General features: G+C 39.6%; 1 protein-coding gene across 1 annotated transcript in view; it reads right to left on the minus strand.

Annotated features, from left to right (window-relative positions):
- The window catches only part of LOC128732933 (dynein axonemal heavy chain 10), a 254416-nt gene that overhangs the window by 159241 nt on the left and 70513 nt on the right, over positions 1 to 24662 (minus strand). The window contains 6 exon segments of the mRNA XM_053826409.1: positions 4405 to 4696; positions 4900 to 4982; positions 5371 to 5476; positions 5645 to 5806; positions 6070 to 6635; positions 18268 to 18381. Of these exon segments, the coding sequence (XP_053682384.1) occupies positions 4405 to 4696; positions 4900 to 4982; positions 5371 to 5476; positions 5645 to 5806; positions 6070 to 6635; positions 18268 to 18381 (1323 nt within the window).

The raw sequence follows: 24662 nt of genomic DNA on the forward strand, positions 1-24662 counted from the left end.
GTCTGTCTGTCTGTCTGTCTGTCTGTCTGTCTGTCTGTCTGTCTGTCTGTCTGTCTGTCTGTCTGTCTGTCTGTCTGTCTGTCTGTCTGTCTGTCTGTCTGTCTGTCTGTCTGTCTGTCTGTCTGTCTGTCTGTCTGTCTGTCTGTCTGTCTGTCTGTCTGTCTGTCTGTCTGTCTGTCTGTCTGTCTGTCTGTCTGTCTGTCTGTCTGTCTGTCTGTCTGTCTGTCTGTCTGTCTGTCTGTCTGTCTGTCTGTCTGTCTGTCTGTCTGTCTGTCTGTCTGTCTGTCTGTCTGTCTGTCTGTCTGTCTGTCTGTCTGTCTGTCTGTCTGTCTGTCTGTCTGTCTGTCTGTCTGTCTGTCTGTCTGTCTGTCTGTCTGTCTGTCTGTCTGTCTGTCTGTCTGTCTGTCTGTCTGTCTGTCTGTCTGTCTGTCTGTCTGTCTGTCTGTCTGTCTGTCTGTCTGTCTGTCTGTCTGTCTGTCTGTCTGTCTGTCTGTCTGTCTGTCTGTCTGTCTGTCTGTCTGTCTGTCTGTCTGTCTGTCTGTCTGTCTGTCTGTCTGTCTGTCTGTCTGTCTGTCTGTCTGTCTGTCTGTCTGTCTGTCTGTCTGTCTGTCTGTCTGTCTGTCTGTCTGTCTGTCTGTCTGTCTGTCTGTCTGTCTGTCTGTCTGTCTGTCTGTCTGTCTGTCTGTCTGTCTGTCTGTCTGTCTGTCTGTCTGTCTGTCTGTCTGTCTGTCTGTCTGTCTGTCTGTCTGTCTGTCTGTCTGTCTGTCTGTCTGTCTGTCTGTCTGTCTGTCTGTCTGTCTGTCTGTCTGTCTGTCTGTCTGTCTGTCTGTCTGTCTGTCTGTCTGTCTGTCTGTCTGTCTGTCTGTCTGTCTGTCTGTCTGTCTGTCTGTCTGTCTGTCTGTCTGTCTGTCTGTCTGTCTGTCTGTCTGTCTGTCTGTCTGTCTGTCTGTCTGTCTGTCTGTCTGTCTGTCTGTCTGTCTGTCTGTCTGTCTGTCTGTCTGTCTGTCTGTCTGTCTGTCTGTCTGTCTGTCTGTCTGTCTGTCTGTCTGTCTGTCTGTCTGTCTGTCTGTCTGTCTGTCTGTCTGTCTGTCTGTCTGTCTGTCTGTCTGTCTGTCTGTCTGTCTGTCTGTCTGTCTGTCTGTCTGTCTGTCTGTCTGTCTGTCTGTCTGTCTGTCTGTCTGTCTGTCTGTCTGTCTGTCTGTCTGTCTGTCTGTCTGTCTGTCTGTCTGTCTGTCTGTCTGTCTGTCTGTCTGTCTGTCTGTCTGTCTGTCTGTCTGTCTGTCTGTCTGTCTGTCTGTCTGTCTGTCTGTCTGTCTGTCTGTCTGTCTGTCTGTCTGTCTGTCTGTCTGTCTGTCTGTCTGTCTGTCTGTCTGTCTGTCTGTCTGTCTGTCTGTCTGTCTGTCTGTCTGTCTGTCTGTCTGTCTGTCTGTCTGTCTGTCTGTCTGTCTGTCTGTCTGTCTGTCTGTCTGTCTGTCTGTCTGTCTGTCTGTCTGTCTGTCTGTCTGTCTGTCTGTCTGTCTGTCTGTCTGTCTGTCTGTCTGTCTGTCTGTCTGTCTGTCTGTCTGTCTGTCTGTCTGTCTGTCTGTCTGTCTGTCTGTCTGTCTGTCTGTCTTTCTGTCTGTCTGTCTGTCTGTCTGTCTGTCTGTCTGTCTGTCTGTCTGTCTGTCTGTCTGTCTGTCTTTCTGTCTGTCTGTCTGTCTGTCTGTCTGTCTGTCTGTCTGTCTGTCTGTCTGTCTGTCTGTCTGTCTGTCTGTCTGTCTGTCTGTCTGTCTGTCTGTCTGTCTGTCTGTCTGTCTGTCTGTCTGTCTGTCTGTCTGTCTGTCTGTCTGTCTGTCTGTCTGTCTGTCTGTCTGTCTGTCTCTCTGTCTATCTGTGAGAAAGGTTTTTATGATGATTCTGAGATTATAACCGGATTTGAACCGGATTATATTATGGTTTTCTAGCTAGCTATAAGTCTTGAGTGTTAAATATCTGTTTACCGTTATGTGTGCAACAGGGTACCCGGGTACCTTTTCAGTTTTAAAATAGTTATAACTCATTCAATTTAAAACATACGTCATTGAAATTTTGCGACATTGTAAAACTCGTGGATCTTAAGTTATTGCGGTTTTTTGGTGCATATCCATAAAGGGGATTAGCAATGAGAGGCACTTGATTTTTTTTTATTACGTAGGAGGGCGACAAGGGTACCCGGGTACCTATGATTTGCTATGTTCATAACTTTGGCTATCTTGAACCGATTTGGATGAAACCAGTGGCATTTGATTCGTACATTTATCTAGTTTTGATTAGATAAAGCATTTGGCCATCAAATCATATGTAGTTCCCGGGAATCGATAATTCCGGAGCAACGTCCGGTAAAACGTAGGAAGCCGCTTGTTTTGAAAGAATATCAGCTTTCAGCGAATCTATAAGCTTTGAACTTGACATTGTGGACCCTTTTTTCATCTTATTATATAAATTGGTGACTTTAGATCGCATTGGCCATTCCAGAATTGGGTTCCTGTAGGGTTATAGATGGCCAGTTGGGTACATAACCCAATACTAGAATTGGTTTAGCGGATCTCTTAGATGTTTTGAACTGATATGGCCACTTTAGTACTTATTAATAATTTCGGAATTGATTCCAAATGTATAACGGATGGTTCTACGTTTTGAACTGATCTGATAATGCTAAGCATTATCTTGAATCCTGCGGTATCATCTGTGACCCCGTAGAAACCATTTTCGAAATAACCAATCAAAATACTTCGAAATGTAAAAAATATCACCTACCGAACTAATTCCAAGAACTTTGATACCCATATTGCTAGGTTTTACTTCCAATCCTAGACTGGCCACCCATGACCCCACAGGAACCTACTCCGGAATGGCCAACCTGATTCATCTCATTACATGAAATAGTTCATTGTATGAATTTTTAGAGTTTTTAAATTCGCATGACTGATTTTCCTGCAATACAATCAGTTTTCTATCCCACAGCGGACACTCTATCGGAATTCCGGATTTTCGGGCCCTGTATGTCTTTTAATGGCCAAACGGCCGAATGATTCAAAACTAGATAAATTAACGAATCAAATGACACCTATTTCATCAAAATCGGTTTAAAATTGTTGATGTTATAACAATATCAATTGTGGGTACCCGGGTACCCTTGTCGCCCTGCTAAAGGTGTTTTTTTTGTCGCACACATAACGGTTAAGTATCTGAAAACTGCACGAATTCATACATCACGCATAGCACACTAGATCACCGCGTGCGACGGACGCGGTCTAACGCGTATGGAAAACAACAACGAACCAGAAACTCCTCGGTTCTTTTTAGGACGTTTCAGAAAACGATTGCACAATCAAAATGTATTTTCCGGAAAAACTTGCGGACAATCTCCTTTGCTATTGTTTCGCTAAGTGTGTAGCAATGACAGCCCAGCAGGAGTACCGTTGTAGATTTTCCGACCGTCGGCTACCTAGTATGCAAGTAAGTAAACACACATGCAGAAGTGTTCATTTTATTACACAATCATTTTAATTCAGGGATATTTATTTAGGACAACGGACCGCCGGTTCCGAGAAAGAATGCTGTTTTCAACGAGGCTTCGAAGGGAGCATCATTAGCAAGCAGATCGTGTGAAATAATCCCAAGGCAAGTTTCGGCTAAAAATGCCCTTTCCAAACTAGATTCAAGAACTGCTGCCTGCGGATAATCCTAAGCCCCTTGCGGTGTGTAGGATTCTATTTATGGAAAACATGATTGTTGCTGCTGTTGCTTTTCATACGTGTCAGTCGCAAGCGGCGATCTAGTGTGCGTCATGTATGAATTCGTGCAGTTTTCAGATAGTAATTCAACACCCAACATGTTATGTTTAAAATTGAACTGTAACGAAACTAAAAGAGATAACAGTTTCACGCCAAAGAACGAATTGTAGAACAGTACCAGTGTCTCAATTTAGTAGATAAAAGCTATCAACTTTATTACTCTTTAATGATAAAAATGCCTCAAGAAACACTTATTTCAAAGTTTTTTGCTTCTGAAAAGTTACTAAATTTCATGAGGTGGCGGGCTTAAGGACTATTTTCGGTGCAAAATTTTCACAGCTTGCTGATGCAAAATGCTGAATTTTTAACGGCACAGGAATCACGTTTGGTGACCTTTAGGAGTTCGCAAGAACGAAACTAACACATTATGATAAGCCTGCATTTTAACCGCACCTGCTAACGAATACACCTGCGGCTACCGGTGAGCAGCAGCTAGTCTCTCTATGCTTTCGCATCCGAAGCGTTAGCATTTCGAATACCACAAATGAACTTATCAGCCAAATTCCGAATGCATTGAGAAACTAACCCGGGGAATTCAGTTCATACAGATTCCTGACATGTTTTAGCACCCGCCTCACAGCATGCTTACCTGCATGTGGTCATTCAGCTCAATCATTTGCCTTCGTGTTCGGTTGGAGAGGATTTCACCCAACGTGTTCCGCCACTCGACAGCGTGATCGATAATGCTCTTAATTAACGGCTGCAAATTAATCCGAATCGATTTGACGTCATGGTAGGGCCGATGCCGCTCCAGGTCATTCACAATCTGAGTGTAGAAGATAAACTTCTCATCCAGTCGGACCAGGGGCAGGTTCTGCGCCAGGAACTTCTCGCATACGCTCATCTTTTCGTACATCCACAGGTTTTTGTACTTTTGCCAGCTGCAACGAGAAGAGAGATACGCCATTTGGGACATGATTTGAACATTATTAGGATGTTCTCCCCAGGGCTACCGCCTGATTGCTGCCACGAATGCTATGTTCATCATCATATTTTCGATACAGTAGGAAGCAAAATAACAGACTGGTAGACATTCGTAGCAGGATATGCTCGGAGCAAGTAGACAGCAGAGATGAAATATTACCATTTTAAGTACGTCAGAACATCGGCCACTAAATTCTGAATGGTTTGTTGCAAGTTTATAACAAGATCGCAAACTTTTGGAATCTGTAATGCATTCAAAAGAAAGAGACGGGTAAACAAATTTATCAAAGTCAAATAAAATATCGATAAACTGTACAAAACTGCAGTGTGTTCGGTGATGGTTGCAACTATTGAGCCATAACTTGGTCGTTGCCTGCTGTCAAAATTCCGCGGGCGGTGATGCGACGCTGTGACGGGTGAACGGAGATGAGCGATGGTTCTCAACTTCGCCGGGAGTTTCGCTCCCTTGTGATGCATGGGTTTGGCGTTCGGAGTATTTTGCAATGTGTACTTTGCAGCGAGGAAAGTTGTTCAACAGCGTTACACACACACGGCGCACAACATAGTTTGGCACAGCTCTCGACATTTGCATCCGGTATTTTGAGGCGAACCCAAATGTATGCATGCCTACCTGAACGACGTCCTCGAAAAATGTAAACGTAAACGTTTCGTCGCCAGCGGTGCTGTTTGGGCAGGGCAGGCACGTCTCGGCCATCCAACGGCGGAAGGATTTCAGTCTAAGAGGTGAAAAAAAATTATATTAAATTTGCACATCACAATGGAAATAAAAATGAAATTCATTGTGGTAATCGCAAACACAGATGAAGCAAGTCTGACAGTCACGAGAAACATGTGGATGTAACTGCGTTGGATGATTTAGTACGAAAAGCTAATAATTAACCTACCTCTGCAGAAAATCTGTAACCGAGTTGATGGCAATGGAATAAACGTCTCCTGCTGTTGGTTTCATCAGTATTTCCGGCACTGCCAGGGTGGCATCCACCTCGAAGAGCGGTTGCTCTTGCTGTAGGTCATGCATAAACTTCTCTAGGTTTTTAGTAACAAATCTGCCGAACAAAGGATGTAGTATTTCCACGTTAACAGAAACGAAACTCTTATGATTAGCGTAACAACGCTATGGATGCTGTAGGGTGGCAAAACGGGCGAACTCCGAGCGTATCCGGTAGTGATAGGCACGCGATTCAAAGAGCTCAACAATTTATTCAGATTTAATTCACCGTAGCATGGGAGTTCACCCGAATAACCGGCAGCTGAAGCAACAATAACACAGCAACAGTTTCATTGGAAACTTATTCTAAATTCAACCCACCTCGTGAAACAGGCAAAGATCTGCTTTTCCCAGTAATTGTAGTAGTACCGCATCTCACGGCAGTCACCGGTGAACGTTCCGAGAACTAAACTTTCCAACTTTATTAGAATAGGACCTATCGAGTCGTAAAGTTTCGTCAATCTGGTTGTTTTAGCGCTCTGCTCGAGCTCAAGAGCACGAAAGTACTCCCGGCAAGGTTTAATTCTGTCATCTCGCGGCATTTCCAAGATAGAAACTCTTTTCGGTTTTTTCGGCTTGATGGCGGTCCGTGTCGCGCTACCATCCGGCTCGCTAGGGTCGTCTTCCGTTTGGGCAGCGCCGACAGCAGCGTGATGTGAGTGATGGTGATGGTGCGCATGGTGGTGGTGATGGGACGGGTGATCTTTGGAACGACTTGGCGTTTTTAGTACGAATTCGGCCAAACCCGAGCGCTTATCCTTGCCGGCTTTGCCGTCCGTCGCATCAAACTCGAACATCGCAAACGATTCCACTTTATCGATTCGTGATTTTATGTCACTGCTGATGTGGCCTATTTGGGCTACCATCGACGATAAACTTTTCATAAACTTTGAACAAATACCGACCGAGCAGCAGTAGCAGCAGCGACGAAGAAGATGCAAAAAGAAAGAAATGGCGCTATTAAAGTAACTACATGGCGATTGGAATCCTTTTGGATTAATGCCAGTGCTTAATATAATCTTAATTTGTGAGATTATTAGCGATTTCGGGGGGAAATTGGAAGAGTGTGCAATGGGGTGGATGGTGACTGCTTTGTACAACTAATACACTGTCATATAACTTTAATAATTACGTCTGACTGGCAGGTTTCTTCAGGATTTTTCGAACTTCAAAACAGTTCAAATCAACTCGAAACAAACGATGAAACAGAATATTAGATATAAATATGATGCAAAAAGAAGAAAAAAATATGTCTTCCCGAATTTATTGATAATACTAACGATGCCCAGCCATAAACAGAAGGTGGAGCACCGACCTTTCAGAACAACTTATCGTAGGATAGCGGATCTATTTTCATGCAATCAAGTTACTTTTCGCAAAAATACCGGCAGATTTGATTAAAAACTGCGGACTTCCAGGTTGCACCAGAAGATTTTTCACATTAAATTTCATCGAGAATGTGAGGATTGACAACCTCTGATACAGAATATCACTTATCTCAGCATCAAAACATGTCTCGCCAAATAAACTATCTCGGTAGAGTTGCGTTGTGCTACCGTCACGACAAACGGTATGAACAGTTCGGTACGTCACCGTGTCGGCAATCATCGGTATCGTCTAGATCCCGACCGACGTTCAACGACCTGACTGCTGACCAACAATCGGTCATCTCGGTCAGCTGGTTAACAAGCAAAACTTGGGCGATTCTCCATGACTGTAATTTAGGCTTTGCACCATGGCGACCTTGACAGGAAAGTGTTTACTATTACAGAATCCAATGAATTTATTTCTCAAATGTTTTATTGACCATACTAGAGAATCGTTCAAGAAATCCTGTATTTTGGCAACATGAGTGAAAAAGTGTTATTTTTTAAGGTAATTTAGTGATAACAAAAGGGAAAAATAGAACTATTTCGTTGTTTCGACACCAGTGGGTGGGGTTTTTAAGCATGTTTTCCCTTTTTGTTGATACGCTATGATTTATTATGCCGGAAATGATAAGAACTTGAATGAGTATGTTATCCAAATATCCAAGTTGGTGTGATAAAAAAACGTCGTTACAACTGAATATGAGTAATTACATGTAGGGGAAGGGCAGTAAAGACGGACACTGCGGGAAAGACGGACACTTATCATATTTCATAAACAATAATTTTTTGAAGCAAACCAATGATGGGAAATGTTTCTATAGACTGAATAAACACTTTTGAATTAAACTGCCGATTTCTAGCAGCGCAGCTGTCAAATTTATAAGCAAAACAAAGAAAAAATGCCTAAATACGCTAACCGATGTAATTTTGTGTGTGAAGAAAATAGCTGGTAAATCGTTAAAAAGCAATACTTTCGTGTTATATCGACGACATTACGTTAGTTTGACCCTTCACTGAATGTCCATTGAAAATCTAGTGAATTTTTGAATATTCAGTAAAAAGTTATTAAAGTATGAAAAAATGGTATCCAAGTCGGGCAAGACGGACACCCGAAGGTAGGGAAAGACGGACACAAAGATTCCGTATTCATTTTGCCTAACAACGATTTAAATTACAAATACTTGCATATTATACATGTAAAAGTATCCAGAAGTCATTTAACAGTTGGAATAGGCCAACTTTTAGAAACGATTAATTCATCACCAATTAAAATATTGAAGATTATAAAAGGGAACCATTTTATTTCCTGGCTCAAAGGGGGAATTGGGTAGGGGGTTTTCCCAAGCCAATTCTTTCCTAAATACATGATGAAATATGTTAATCTTTCTTAATACTGATAATTCGTCGGCGCGTGACACCTTTTCGCGAGTGTCCATCTTTCCCATATCAAGTGTCCGTCTTTCCCGCCCATGTGCAGAAACTCTGATTTATACATAATGTTTATAATATTAAAAAAAGTATAAATTTTGGAAGAAATTTTCTAGTTCACGCTGTAACTTTATTAGACAGAGACTTAAAGTTTCAGTTTGTATGAAAATTGCAATCAATACAGTTATATTTGAGTAGATATTGACTCTTGACCTTAAGGTGTCCGTCTTTACCGCCCTTCCCCTACGGTTCGGTACGACCATAGATAAACTAACTGGTTCGGTACGACCGTTGATAAGTAACCAGATCATTGTTGAAAGAGGTAGGGTACGGGAAGGTTTTTTCAACCCATTAACCCTCAATTGATTAACCAAAAAGTCAACGCAATCTGATCAACCGGGTACAGGTGTACCCACGTAGTAATTCCTTGATAAAAAGTGCTCCGATTTTCTGAAAATTTAAGACCCGCCGTTTTTTTATTTGGTTACAAAAATCTTCATTTGTATCATGAGACCTGTTCTTAAAAATTCATAACTTTTGAATTACTCGACCGGTTTTAACAATTTATATAGCAAACTAGCTGACCCGACAAACTTCATATTGCCGCAAATTAACCTGTGTTGTACATAAATCATGAATCTCGGATGATCTTTGTCACAATCTCGAATTTTGCAAATTTCTGATGAATTCAACCTTAGATGATTCATTTTGGCAGTTACGTAACTATGAAAGCATCCCAGGTAACCAATAAGCATCACCAACGCTACTCAAATATAGGCCAATAAGCATTTAAGTCGCCTTAAATTTTGGCCTATTTTGGCAAAATATAAAACTACTTTAATATTTTTTTTTTGAAACGATGATTCTACAATTGATGAAGGGACGGTAAGGGAAAGTAATGAAGAAGGATTTTTTTCCGGGAATGAAGGGGAAGGGTGGAAAGGAAGGGGGAGGGGGTAATAGGTAACTATGCTTAACAAGTTGTCGTTGTGACTCCTATCTTTTGTCCAATGCTGGAAGGTGCATGGGTCGAACCAAGCTGTAATCAGAGATTATAACCGGATTTGAAACCACAACACCAATATTATTATATATATTAATATATGCCTGACCGCATTTCAAGGTCATGACTAAAGTCACGAGTTTGGTCAATACAACTACTTTACTGATAACCTCCCAGCAAACCACAAATGGTATAATAATGCGTGAAAATTATCTTAAATATCGCTAAACAAACTCAAAATCGTACATAAAGCTTAATAAAGCGCACCCTAGTTTGCATTTATTCGTACAAAATGATACTAACTGATTCACAAACGATTTTCGTCACAGAATTGTATAGCATTATGGAACTAATCATGATGAGTCGGATTTCATCGTATACAAATACTTATGAATGTGAATTGTTCTCATATAATTTGCAGTACGTATATCGCCTCCAAAATAGTACGCATATGCTGGTTTCGTGCATCGAATGCGATTTTTCTAGATATATATCGGTACATATATCATATTTGTTACTTTTATATACGTACGAAAATGTTTGCTGGGCTTCTTATAGTGCTGACAATGCTGATTTACAGCTAATTACCGACACGAAGAATTTGAATACAATTTTGGATACCAATTTACAACATCTATGCAGTCAAAAATGTAATATACAACAACGTGCAGTGTAAAATGCCAGATACGCTGATTTGCTGCTTATGTTAATGCTTATTAGTTACCAGGAATGGGTAGTTTAATATACAAATTTGCAATTTTTCCTCCCAGTAAAGTAGAAAACAACTCCCCTGTCCCCTCATTGCATAGCCAGAAAGCGGATAGTAATATTCGCCATGATTGTACCACATTTCACCGAATATCATTTTGCGAAAAACCTTAAGCGGAATGTACCATTTCACGGAAAACATTTTTGTGGAAGGTACCATTTCGCGATCCTTTCCTTACTCGCTGTCGCTCGTTTCAGGAAACCCAGGTAGACCTAGGGAAACAAATAAACCTAGCCAGTAGTGATTTCTGCGGGGAGTTGCCTCCCCACAGTGCACAATGGTCCAGGAACGAAAGTTAAGTGGAAACTTACTTTTTGCGGCTAAGCGTTTTATAATAGCTCCCTACAATGTTCAGCAAAGTTGTTCAACTCTAAAAGACAATTAATGCGAAATCAACGACTAAGTTCCAGTTTGGCTTGTAAACACATAATCCATAATAACTTTTTATAAAAAAGAGATTGAAGAACAATTTCTTCGACAAAGTTGTAGCTAAAGATTATATAAGTAACTTTGCCAAAGACATAGTAGGCGTATTTTTAGGCGTTTCTAACTTACAGGGTGTTTTACAACAAGACCTCTCAAAAATCACTTTTTTGCTGATTTCTTCAAATGCAGTGGTTTTATTGCATCATAATGTCTTACAAAGTTGGTTATCTTATCAAAAGACATATTTTTGTAGAACATTGTATGTTGAAAACTCATTCGTATAACGAGTTCTAACGTTTTTCCTGTGTTTTTTTTAGTCTTTTTTGGAATAGAATATCTCAAAAAGGGGCAAACGAAAAAAATCAAACTTGGCCGTTTCTGAAAGCTTGGAGTTTTATCTCAAGCATATGTGAAAATAAAAAACTGTTTTTTTCTCTAACTCGAGTAATTTCAATTTAATTATTTCATGTTTGACCATTTTCTACTATGCAGTATTTTCCAATATCTTCTTGAAGACGATTAAAGTCAACATGTCAATAGTAAAAAAGAAATTTGTCGTATCTTGACACAATTTCTTCTGATTGTCACGTAAAATAGTCTTCGAACTCCAGATATGACATCAGTTTTCTATCAGCACCAGCTGTTTTTGATAAATATCTATCTGTCAATTTTCATTATTTTGCAAATATGCTCAATCTACCATCAATAATGTTTCAAAATTAATTTTCAATAAAAAAGCAAAAAAATATTGGTTATTTCATACGTAATATTTTTAACTGTTATTTAAGTTTTATGTCATTTTTTAATCGCAGGCAAGTATATCAAAACAGGCAAAGAGGTAAAAAAGAAAAAAACCTATAGATCCTTTTCGAACTTCAACCACCTTATATCAGTATTTGGATTTGTTTTGATTTGGAAAACAAAAAGGGTAGTCATTTATTTGAGAGATTCAAGATTTGTTTTCTAAATATTCCTCCTTTTTTACTACGATCATAGTCATGTTCCTGTTCCTGAATACGTATAAGACATCAATTTTGAAGACTTCTCAGCTTTCTGACACTAAAGTAATTTAAAAGATTACTTTAGACTAGAATCAGAAATATCAATATAAAATTTAATTGCATGTGCATATATCCAAGTGAAGATTTCCATGACTATTTGTAAATTAATGAAAATTGTAAGATAGATATTTATCAAAAACAGCTGGTGCTGAGCTCCATTTGCAGAGAGGACGATACGACAGTGATTATTTGAAATCCAGGATAACTGCTAACCAGAGTACAGTAGTTCTGTAGAGACCAAGGCCCTTCACTCTAAACCACCGTCGAACTAACTACGCGCGCAATGAACCAGCCTGCCGCTGTATGCAGCTAATGAACAATTTTAAAAACATACTAAACTTAAACATGTCGACTGATACTATTAAGAAAAAACTTTCTGACTATTTCTAAGAGGTCAATTACATGTACACTAATACCACTGCATTTTATATTATTTTGTATTTGGTATTATAATTTATATTTATATGTATGGATTGGATGACGGGTGAAGTCCATATATCTTGACAATAAACAATTTAAAAACTACCGTTATAAAAACTTATTTGATGAATATTTCAGCAGTGGTTCGAAAACTAGCACAAGGTCAAAAAACTAGATCTCTTAACTTATCCGGAGTTCGAAGACTATTTTACGTGGCAATCAGAAGAAATTGTGTCATGGTACGACAAATTTCTTTTTTACTATTTACATGTTGACTTTAATCGTCTTCAAGAAGATATAAGAAAATACTGCATAGTAGAAAATGGTCAAACATGAAATAATTAAACTGAAATTACTCGAGTTAGAGAAAAAACCAGTTTTTTATTTTCACATATGTTTGAGATAAAACTCCAAGCTTTCAGAAACGACCAAGTTTGATTTTTTTCGTTTGCCCCTTTTTGAGATATTCTATTCTAAAAAAGACGAAAAAAACACAGGAAAAACGTTAGAACTCGTTATACGTATGAGTTTTCAACATACGATGTTCTACAAAAATATGTCTCTTGATAAGATAACCAACTTTGTAAGACATTATGATGCAATAAAACCATTGAATTTGAAGAAATCAGCGAAAAAGTGGTTTTTGAGAGGTCTTTTTATAAAACACTATGTAAGTTAGAAACGCCTAGAAATACGCCTACTATGTCTTTGGCAAAGTTACTTATATAATCTTTAGCTACAACTTTGTCAAAGAAGTTATCATTTTATCTCTTTCTTATAAAAAGTTATTATGGATTATGTGTTCACAAGCCAAACTGGAACTTAGTCGTTGATTTCGCATTAATTGTCTATTAGAGTTGTACAACTTTGCTGAACATTGTGGGGAGCTATTTTTAACCACAAAAAACTTTCCACTTAATTTTCGCTGCTGGACCACTGTGCAGTGGGCGGCGCTTCCGACGGGAGTCCCGTCTCGTCCTGAATGATCTAGAGTTACTATAGATAGTTTCTGTGGTCTTGTTATTAACTAATGTTTTATGGAAGAGTCTCGAGTTTCTCGAGTTCGATTAGTTTTTGAGTTTCGCAAAAATTTCTGTTTTATTTGTATGAGAGTCCATATCCCCCTACCACAGGGGTGAAAAGTCTCTAACTATCATAAAATAAATTAAAGACTCCAAAATCTCCCACATGCCAAATTTGGTTCCATTTGCTTGATTAGTTCTCAAGTTATAAGGAAATTTGTATTTCATTTGTATGGGAGCTCCCCCTCTTAAAAGGGGAAAAGGTCGTAGTTCACTATAGAAAAGATTTCTGCCATCTAAAACTCCCGCATGCCAAATTTGGTTCCATTTGCTTGATTAGTTCTCGAGATAAGAGGAAATTTACACTTTATTTGTATGGAAGCACATTCTCTTAAAGGGGAGATGGGTCATAACTCGCTTTCTAAAGAGGAGTCTCAATTCACCATAGAAAGAAATCTTGCCTCCAAAACCACTTACATGTCAAATTTGGTTCCATTTGCTTGATTAGTTCTCGAGTTATTAGGAAATTTGTTTTTCATTTGCACAGGAGCCCCCCCCCCCCTCTTAAAGTGGAGAGGGGTCCTAATTCACCATAGAAAATATTCTTGCCCTCGAAAACCTTCACATGCCAAATTTGGTTCCATTTGTTTGATTAGTTCTCGAGTTATGAGGAAACTTGTATTTCGTTTGTATGGGAGCCCCCTCTTAAAGGGGAGAGGAGTCATAATTCTCCTTCTAAAGAGGGAAGGGGTCTCAATTCACCATAGAAAAAATTCTTGTCACCAAAAACACTCACATGCCAAATTTTGTTCTATTTGCTTGCTTAGTTCTCGAGTTATGCAGAAATTTGTGTTTCATTCGTATGGGAGACCGCCCTCTTAGTGGAGGGGTCTCTAACCATCACTAAAACCTTTCCTGGCCCCAAAAACCTCTACATGCAAATTTTCACGCCGATTGGTTTAGTAGTTTTTTATTCTATAAGGAACATCCCGACAGACAGACAGAAATCCATTTTTGTATATAAGATGGAAGGTATATTAATGAGCTTCTAATTTAAATTTTGCTTTCTAGCTTTAATTAGCTTTTATAAAAAATATTGGGTTGAAACCCAAATTTGTGTAGCCCAATTTATTGCAAAAATATTGAATTTTGGCATTTTCTTGAGCTATTACCCAAAAAGCTCTCAGTTTCTATATTTTTTCTGAAAATCTGAGATTTTTCACATAACATGTCAAAAAATTTGAAGCGTTTATTTTCATGTTGTGGAAATACATATTTTTTAAAAATGGTTTCGCTTATTATGGGAACCATCCTTACTCGCTGGAGGAGTGTCAAATAAAAATGCTAATCTGTTTTTTTTAGAAATGGAACAAATATGCAAAGTTTGAATAAAATCGGAGCACGTTTTGTCATAGAATTGCCAAGTGGGTACACATGTACCCGGTTGATCCAAATCGGGGGGGGGGGGGGGGGGGGGGGGGGGGTATTGGACTTTGACGATCCAAAACTAAATTTTTTTGCTGACATGTTTCTATATAAATGATCGAATTTACTAAAATTCGTCTACATAACGACGTTCAGAAGCCTTTTGACATTATTTCAAAAGTAACAAACCGAAATCTAAACTTAAAACATGAAAGGGATATGGTTGATCAATGGAGGGTTAAGCGATGCTTCTATTTTTTCGGCCTAGGCCTAGTTCTAGTGGAAGAACTGCTGGTTTTGATGTTATTTTAGCAAAAAACAATAAAGTAGTTACGGCACGGAGATCGGCAAAGTATTTATTCAGCGAAAGAAAAGGAAAATAGGCTGAATTTAGAAACAGGCCGAAAACACTCTCCCATAATCTGTATAGTTCGGTGCGACCATAGATTATTTAAACGGTTCGGCACGATCATTTATAGGTAAAATGATTCGGAGCGATCATTATTAGATGCAGTATATGATTCGGTACGAACCTAGACGGTTAACGACGGTTTAAGTAGCAGCACATGGCCCAAGGTTCATTGTACGCGCAGTTTATGCGAATGGGGGAACAGGATACGATTTTGGAGCTGCCTTCGGAGAAGATGGATGTCTACCTGGCTTAAGACAGAGTTGCAATCGACTTCTCCACTCAGTAATTCGAAGACAAAAAACCTTTGCAGTAATTTACTTCTGGCAGCTAACGAATGCAGATCAATAAACTTGCAACGTTCCTCGTAGAGTGTTAGTAAATCTACCGTTCCATCACTTCAGAGTAGAAGACACATAGCACAGAACAAAAGTGGAAGTTAAAATCCAAACACGTACATGCTACTTTCTACAGATACTAGCGAACCTGGCGGTGGCGCGTCACTTTTTTCCACGAAAACACCCGAACGCTTACGAATGCACACGAAACTGCTATGTGAAAACTGCTATGTAATAGGCAGCGAGCGTTCTGCTTATATTGCTGTTATATTTGCTTCTATGCGAAAACCTTCCCAAAAAAACAAAAGCAAAAAAGACTCTGCTGCCAGTTTTGATCGCCGAATCGTTCTAACTTCTACTTCTGTTCTGTGTGCAGGGCATATATGAAAAAAAATCTTTTCGATGGCCTGAAGTTTATGGTTCGGTACGATCATAGATTATTTATACGGTTCGGTACGATCCTTCTTAAGTAAAATGATTCGCTGTAATCATTATTAGATGAAGTTAATGGTTTGGTACGACCGTAAATGAAATCAATAATTCGGTACGATCATTGTTGAATGCAGTATGTGGTTCAGTACGACCATAAATAAATTAGATGATTCGGTACAATGATTGTTGAATGAAGTATAAGGTTCGGTACGACCAAAGATTATTTAAACTGATCGGTACGATCATTATTGAATGAATTGTGTTGTTCGGTACGACAATTTCCAAATGAAAAGATATGGATCGGTAAGACCTTGGAAGTTTGATTCGACCATTAATAAATAAAATGAAAAGTAATATGCTAAGTTGAAATGAACAAAAATTATACGATCATTGGCTGGAAATTGAGTAGGAAAATCCTCTGGCAGAGAATCCTGCGGGTCGACAAAGACGCAATAAATCTTGTGAAGAAAAATTTACTTGACATACTAAAGGGAAGCGTAGAGTTCCGCATTACTAGAAAGGCAAAAAACAGCAGTTACATGAAGTCCAAGTTCCCTACAAGTCGAATCATCCTCAATGCTCTCAGAAAAAATTCAGTGATTTCAGAGGAAGGCCATCCGTTTTCACCAGATACACCTTACTAGGTACTAGTAAATTGTGTTCTTAATGGTGCCAATTTAGAACGAATTTCGAAACTGCTAGGCATTTGAATGATGTACACACTTAAACAAAAGCGCCGAAGTCGGCTAAATTTTGCCGAGATTTGGACAGCCGAGTGTTCGGTAAAAATTTTTATGATGCCAAACGTTTGTAAAGATCCGTAAATGTCGATTTGCAAAACCGAAATTTTCACCAAACGCTCGGCTGTCAAAATCTCGGCAAATTTTGCCAAGTTTTTGCCAAGTTTTGCCAAGTGTGTAAGTGCTGGTAATTGCGCCAAACCGCTGTACCATATGGGCGATCAGCTACAGGTATTATGCTCCGCCACAAAGTCTGTCTCAGTTTCGTCAGGAAGAAGAGCCAACTTCAGAATTTCGTTCGCTTGGGAGATATCAGTTAAATGTATGACAAGATTTTACCCCCAAATTAACATAATGAATGGTAAATTTGTCAATAAAAATTATTTTGAAGCGTGAAAACTATACTTTTAAATTTAAATTTTAAAGTAGTTTTTAATCATGTTTTATCTTGTGAGAAGAGAAAAGATCTGGAAGTTGAATTTCCTAATCCTAATGTCTAATAAATGTCTCGCGCAATACCCCATCTCAGAAGCGTTACGTTGTGCTATCCCCAATTAACATTGTGAGTTCTATCGTACTCTTATTACGGGTGTCATGACCAATTTTGGTCATAAAAGCTATCATAAGCGTATAATAAACCCCAAATTGTTACTGGGGTCATCGCGACAAACGGTATGAACAGTTCGTTACGTCATCGTGTCGGCAATATTCGCTATCGTCTAGATTCCGGCCGCGTTCAACGACTTGACTGCTGACCACAGTCGGCGGTCTGCATTTGGTTAACAAGCAAGACTTGGGCGAGTAATGGAAAACCCGAAGAGGGTGAACAATGTCGCTTCTGGAGAAAAACGAGAGCATCAAAGGGAAGCCTGGCTCTGGCCGCCCGACGATACTGCGCGACTGTAAAGTGCATCAGAAGCTAAAGCGGAAGATCGAGAGTAAGGTGACCTTAACGATCCGCGCCTTGGTCCGGGAGATCGGAGAAATCAGCTATACCGTGTTGAAGTACTGTGTAACGGAGTAAAACGTACATTTTTATGTGGAAGCACCAGTCAAGACCGGCAGTGTATGAGTAACAGGTAATCACCCAGGACTGGTTGGAGCTGCTGGTGAAAAACATCTTTCTGGCGAAGCACAATGTCGTGGTGTCATAATGGATGATGAGCCGTACTTGACGCTGGACGGCAACGATTGGCAGGGGATCAGGTAAGCGACGATGTCAAATATACCTCCCACACCAAACGCCGGAGTGGAGCTGGTAGCACGAACAAAGCAGCGAGCGTAATCGCTTGACTGTCTTTGCCATGGCAGTCGTAAATCAACTGATAACGCAGTTAATGTTGTATTAATAGGAAACCCTTTTTAGTAGAGGATCATACCCAATCGATATTCTATATCGCCATCAATAGCCTAAACTGAGAAGAATTGTAACTGTCATTATGATTGAAATTTCCCCAAAAAAATTAATTATGCATTTAGCAAACTTTCAAATCATTTTTAAGTACAGTAAACAAAGTTCAAAAACCCTAAAATATACAGATTAACTTTGCTAAACCTCTAGCTATAAACTTGTTTCCTCTATCATTGCGTCCGTTTACTAGATTTAAATCCTATCGTTTGAACACTTTGCATTTAAAATCAGTGTATAAAATCCTTATATTCGCTTGCTTGCTTACCTGTTGGCATTGCTCGCAGTATGCTTGTACGTTAAACGACTGCCAAGTATATCGGCCTAATCCGGCTTGAATGATGGTTTCGACTTCGTACAGATGACCACGCAGGAAATGAATCTGTTAAAATAAAAAGAAAATATTATTTCATACCTCCGACATCTACGACATTACGACGGATTACAATGAAAAATAAAGCCGTTTGCTATATCAAAAGATAGATGAAGAGAAATTGTCTGAAAATAAATTACTATCTACATAAAAATAGCGCAGTTTTGATCTCAATTCTAGGGAAAAACGAAAAGCCAGAACTGCTGATCCGCAACTTCTGTAACTCCGGCGACCCCGCTAAAGTGAAAGGCACTTGACGAAAAAGAGAAGGATTATGATAATCTCTGCTAATTTCGTTCCTTTGGGCAAAGCCCGCTGATACCGGGCCGTAGCCCGCCCGCCCGGAGCTCGATGACTCCGCTCAGACGTCGACGCTCTTAGCGAAATAGCACGATACCATCACTTCCATCATTACTTATCATTTCCGATGAATATTTATGATTGCGCCGAGGATAAATTAAAACCACCGCATCGGCTGTGGTGCGCCTGGCAGCAGCTTCGGTACCACCCGGTGGTATGGGTTACAGACGTGCTCGGGCAGGGAAGCCGGGATCGATTATGATAAAAGCGATTTCTTTTTGCGTTGCTTTTCCACCAAAATCATCAGGAATTGATTTTTCTAAGTGAATCATCCATGGTTCAAACTCATTACCAAACTCAAACGATAGCGCCCGAGGTCCGGGACGATATCTTCTTTTCGTTCATGGCAGTGACAGTATCTGTTGCCACAGCTTGTACCCGTTAGTTTGAGGTTAATTATTTATGAAGATGAAGAAAATTTCTCCAGTCGTGTTCATTATGGAAATCTATCTTTCGTTCGCGAAGATTGATGGACGACAGCAGCGGAGACAACAGCGAGCGGCGCTGCTATACAAGGTGCGCGGGAAGCGTGGAGTTACAGCTTCGGAACTCATTACGCATAATACTCCGGCAAGGAAATAATGATGCTTTTCTGCAGATTGACACGAAGATGGAAGATTTTCGAATTCGACATTTCGTGAAAATTTTAAATAAATTTTAATTGCGGGAACTTCTGTTTTTAAAACGTTACTGATAATTTTTTTATTATCCTGATAGCGTAGGGAACGCCCTTTATTCCAATTTTTGACGTAGGACTAGGTCTTTGTTTACTATACTGGGACTGGGTAGCACTTTGTAAAAACGAGAAATAGAAGTGTAACGTTTGAATGAAATATTTCAAACGCTAATAGCTACTATACTACTGAACGAAACATAACAGTTAATATGTCATTGGATAGATAAAATGTCCAGCAATTTTATAGTAACATACTAATAATAATTTTTTATACGCTAAATAGTGAAAATGTGTGTAAAGATTCAAGGTCGAATTTTTCCATACATTTCCCTTGTTATCGCCTAGCTTCACAGGCACGGACGACAATTAGATACACCAAAGGATTTGGATCCAAATGATAACCTTGAGACCACGTTGTAAGCCACACCCCTTTTCCAATCTAATTGGCAACATCGATGGCTATTGACGGCAACACCGGCCCCAAAGACAAGCGGAATCAGAGGGCAATGGCCAACGTGAATCCCACACGATGCACTTAACATTACATTTTGCATTATCCCCATCGCTGACATGCGAAATTGTTCGATAGCTTGCTCAATCAGTGTCGGACAATCATTTAAGCAGCAGCAGCCGATATGGTTTCCTCCACCACCTACACTAGCTTACAAGCAGCAGCGGCAGTGCCAGTGACTATAAAATGGTACTCTTGGTTCACCGTCTGCTCATTCATCGCACAATCGTACTGACGGACGGTCAGTATTTACCATCGACGGCATTTGGCGGCAACACCAGCGATCGGAGGCAACACCGATAGCAATTGGGAGGTAAAAACCCGAATTAATCCACCTAGCGGCGTGACCTAGCCTTTCTACTGCCACAATAATCATTATTTAATTTCTCAGGAACATCTATAATTAACTTGACTATATTTTTAATTATCCGTTCCGTATTCCTCAAAATCCTAATTTGCCAGTAAAATTCACAACGTATTGCGTAGAATAATTATATTTTCTTTCCTTGGGTGCGTAAATACTTGTAAGCGTCATTTATATTATTTGATGAACACCTTATTTAGTTTTTTAATCGGTCGGCCTTAACTTTTGGGTTTCAGAGCCACATACGAAACTTGTTTTGAATTGGCAATAAAAAATATATGCTCATAGCAGATTTTTTGATATTTTTTTTGAGTGGTTTTAGCCCAAAGGGTAGATTTTTTTTTGATATTTTGATATTAATACCATGCGTTCAATAGTTAGCATCTTTGAAAAACAAGAGTTCAGAAAAATTATTATATACTTCACTTTTGAAGAAAAAGGATTTCGACAACAAAATGATTCATCTCAAAATTTTACTATTAGTTTGCTTGGCTTCAATTGTGCCAGTTTTACAGCTCCTAAATAAGCAAAGATAGAGGTATACTACATTCGGCAAAGTTGTTTATTTTTACTATTTGTACAACTTTATAGAACATGAAAAAATCCTACAACAACTACAAAAAAAGCTAAAATAGAAAAACTGATTTTGAAGATTCACATATAAGAAATAGGACTTTTCTATCTTCGCTGAAGAGATAGAAGGTTACGGTCTTCAGCAAAATTTCTTGTAATAATATGCTCTAAAACTTTGCAGAACTCATCAATGTGTTATATTGAAGCTGGAGAAAAATAAATTTTTTATTTCACTTTTAGGGGGATTATTCAAAATTTGAATTTCACCATACGATAGAACTTTTAATTTCAAGAAACTCTCCCAAAGGTTCCATAAACCTAAAATCAAGTTTTCCCACTCAAAACACTAAGGCGCACATATTTTTGGTTTTGGACAACTGCGAAGCCCCACGGGAATATGTTCCGGAATGGCCATGCCGTGGCAAAATCATCAGATAGAATCAAAATAATCAAAAATGACCTTCTGGAGTAATTTCATGAATTTAGACACCCATATTGCCAGTGTTGCAAACCAAACAGTTTTATGGCCACAGGAGGTCCCACGGGAACTTGTCGCAGAATGGCCATTCCAAGGATATATCATTGTATTGTCTTAAAACAATGAAGAATGACCTTTCGGAGTAATTGGAAGAACTTTGGACACCCATATTACTATAATTACATCCAAAAATATAAAAAGTGCTTCAATTCCGGAACACATCCTTGGACTGCCGGATTTCCGGGAACCAGATGAGCCACTTCCGGGTCTGTTATAACCACACTGGAAGTGGATAAGTTCCTGAATCTTTTGGTGGTAAAAGTGTCCGAATCGGTCAAAAATTGCCAAAGTTACAAGCGTTTCAATTTGTGGGTACCCGGGTACCCTTGTCGAGCACTTAAGGGGTAAAAAAATTCGAAGCCCCCCCATTCCACCCCCTTAAGTGCTACATGAAAACTTATTTTATGAAAAGTTGCAATTCAACTAGTTCTTAGATGTCACAGAGTTTCAGTATTCTTGATCAAAGAAAACTTTAGAATTTCGTACTTTGAAAGCTGAAAAGGTACCCGGGTACCCTGTCGAACACATAACGGTTAACAAATAAACACTCAATGATACTCACAAATACTCAAATATGCATATGCCAGAAATGCAGTTTACATTAGTCTTTGATTTAATGATCAGACATAAAGTTATACTTCATCGATTAAAACATGTTATCAATATAATGAGTATTATATGACACAGTCCTACGTCACCCTTTCGTACAACCCTTAGGGCTGTATACCTTGTAGTTTTTTACCTTCATATTGCCTTATTTTAATCCGATTGTAATAATATTTGAACTCATTAAGCGATTTTTGAGAAAGGAACATCGAGAAAGTTCTCCAAAACTTCCAGATGCTTGAGATGCTATTCACCGGTTCAGAATCCACCTTTTTGCGAGCCATAATGGCAGACGTGCTCGTGAAATGTCAAAAACGTAGTTCGAATATTACGAACACGTCCGCCATTATGGCTCGCAAAAAGCTGGATTATCCAGCCTGGATACTCGCAGGAACAAAAAATTTTCAACATTGCAGTTACCCAATAATTGCCTAATTGCAGCATCCTAATATTTCCCGTTTCGTTTGTAACAAAACGCGTTGCTCACTTTTTGACAGCTTGAAATCGTCGCAAAAAGAATCTGCTTGGCTGTATGTAAGTTATAAGTATATATTATGCTTATCTAGCTCATAAGCTATTGATTTACTTGACAAAATAAACGATATTTGCCCTTGCGACGATTCTGGTGACGGTTTCGCCCGCGACGATTATTTCATCGCGTACGAAAGGGTGGGAAACTAGCAATATTTTGCTCCATTTCTTTAATTCGTGCTAATGTGCTTTAGAATTCACTATGACGGCCACGCGTGATCTCTTTACACTGACAGAACTGCTCATACGTAAGTATGGGTGAAAATTTGTATAATATATATCCGTCCTTTGTACTCTTTAGAAAACTTTTATCCCCCCTAGCATCCCGCACGCACCGCGGCGGCGCCGTCACAGCGAATTGCGAAAACATTACCCGCATCACAGCTTCAAGCGTTAATGCATCAGAAATTGCATTTACTTCGTCATCCAATCACTCTCGCTTAAACCCTCCGATTTCTGTCCGAACTGTCGTCTCTTCGAGGATTCTGCGTCCTCGTTGGTCTTCATCTTCTTCCATATTGTAAGTTACGACAACTCTAAGACTTTCTACCGAGAAGAACTTCTGAACGTAGTCGTGGAGATCGCGTTCTGCCGTATTCGCACAGATATGTATTTGACGGTGCTGGAAACTATTTTCTCCCCCTGGGACACGGCCACTTATAACCTAACCAACGCGAGTTTTCGCAGCGATCGGTACATCTTCCCCTCCTTCACGAAGCTTCGCAGTAGTCAGCAGATGTGAGTTACACAGCGCGATCAGCAGTCCAGCAGCAGCCCTCTTAAAGCTCTTGACCGGTAGAGTACGCAAGTGCTTGAACTTCTTAGTCCCTAGCCAGCTGCTCGAAATCTAGCGATTGTTAAATTAGCCCTAGATTCTTGACAATGTTTTCTTCGGATAGCTTGAAACTTTGGCTCGCCGTTTGGCTTTTTTTTGTATGCCAGAAGGGCATTGGGTTAAAAGTTCACTGTTACAGTCTTAATGATCGTGTTTTGTGGCAGATTGCTGTACACAGTTTACAGACTGCTCATACCCATTGATGGAGCTGAGCTGAATAGTTGTAATCCGGTGCCCCAATTCGGTACTATATGGTTAATAAAACCAATGACCGTTTTGGGATTTAGGCTCCATGCTTGATATGGAGTATCGCCATTTGGCAACGATATACTCAGTTTCTCCAGCACCGTAACCTCGTGAATCAAGGCGGACACTTTCCGATACCGACAGTACGTGGCGTTTAGAACCAACGAGATGCTATTCCTGTCAAGAATTGACGAATGGCGATGGCTAGCACAGTGGGGTAATTGCAAGCCCGACAGCCATTGGATACGTGGACCCGCCATTCTGTACCGGAGAGCGATTGGCTAGTTGACAAGTTCACGACAGTGAGTGGACCCGAAGAAGAGCTACGACTGGCGTACGTCTCTAGTCATTTCCTATCAGTGAAGTTAATCGATGTGTCATGATTTTCAAAATACGAGCGACGCACAGAGGAGTAACTAGGGCAAAAAGCTGGCCAAAATTATTTTCTTATGTATTAAGTAATATTTCGCTCGAATATGAAGTGAAACGTCAAAATTGTTAATTTTGTAACAAACTGATGCCATTACTAATCATTTCGATTCACTTATCAGTGCAGATTTTGGTTTTCTTCTACCACGCCAATGAAAGAATAAATGAAATTTAAGATACATATTTTTATTTTCTCTGGTATCATTTACCTAAACTTACAAACAATAAAATTGTGAAATGGTATATGTTACTCTGAAAAAAAGGGAGATATTAGCCAAAAATCAAGTAATACCATGTATATTATCTTACGTTTGATCAATTCGATTCTTCAGCTGAGTCGCATTGAATCTCTGGCACTTGACTATGATCGGCATCGACGATGTCGTCTACTTTAAGTAAATTGAGAGTTTCGCTGCTAAATGGTTTACGGTTTTTAGTTGAAACCTTACGGCATGAACTCAAAAATGGATCCGAGCTCAGTAGCAACCTATTCAGAATATCTCGATTACAAGCTGTCCTCGAGAACTTTCTTGCAAAATTTTGCCGATATGCTCTGAAGTGCTTGTTTCGCGCCTCAGCAGCCTCCTCGGAAAGTAAACCGATTGGTAAAAGTGCGTGTTC

This window comes from Sabethes cyaneus, chromosome 1 (assembly GCF_943734655.1).
Source record: "Sabethes cyaneus chromosome 1, idSabCyanKW18_F2, whole genome shotgun sequence".
NCBI lineage: Eukaryota > Metazoa > Arthropoda > Insecta > Diptera > Culicidae > Sabethes > Sabethes cyaneus.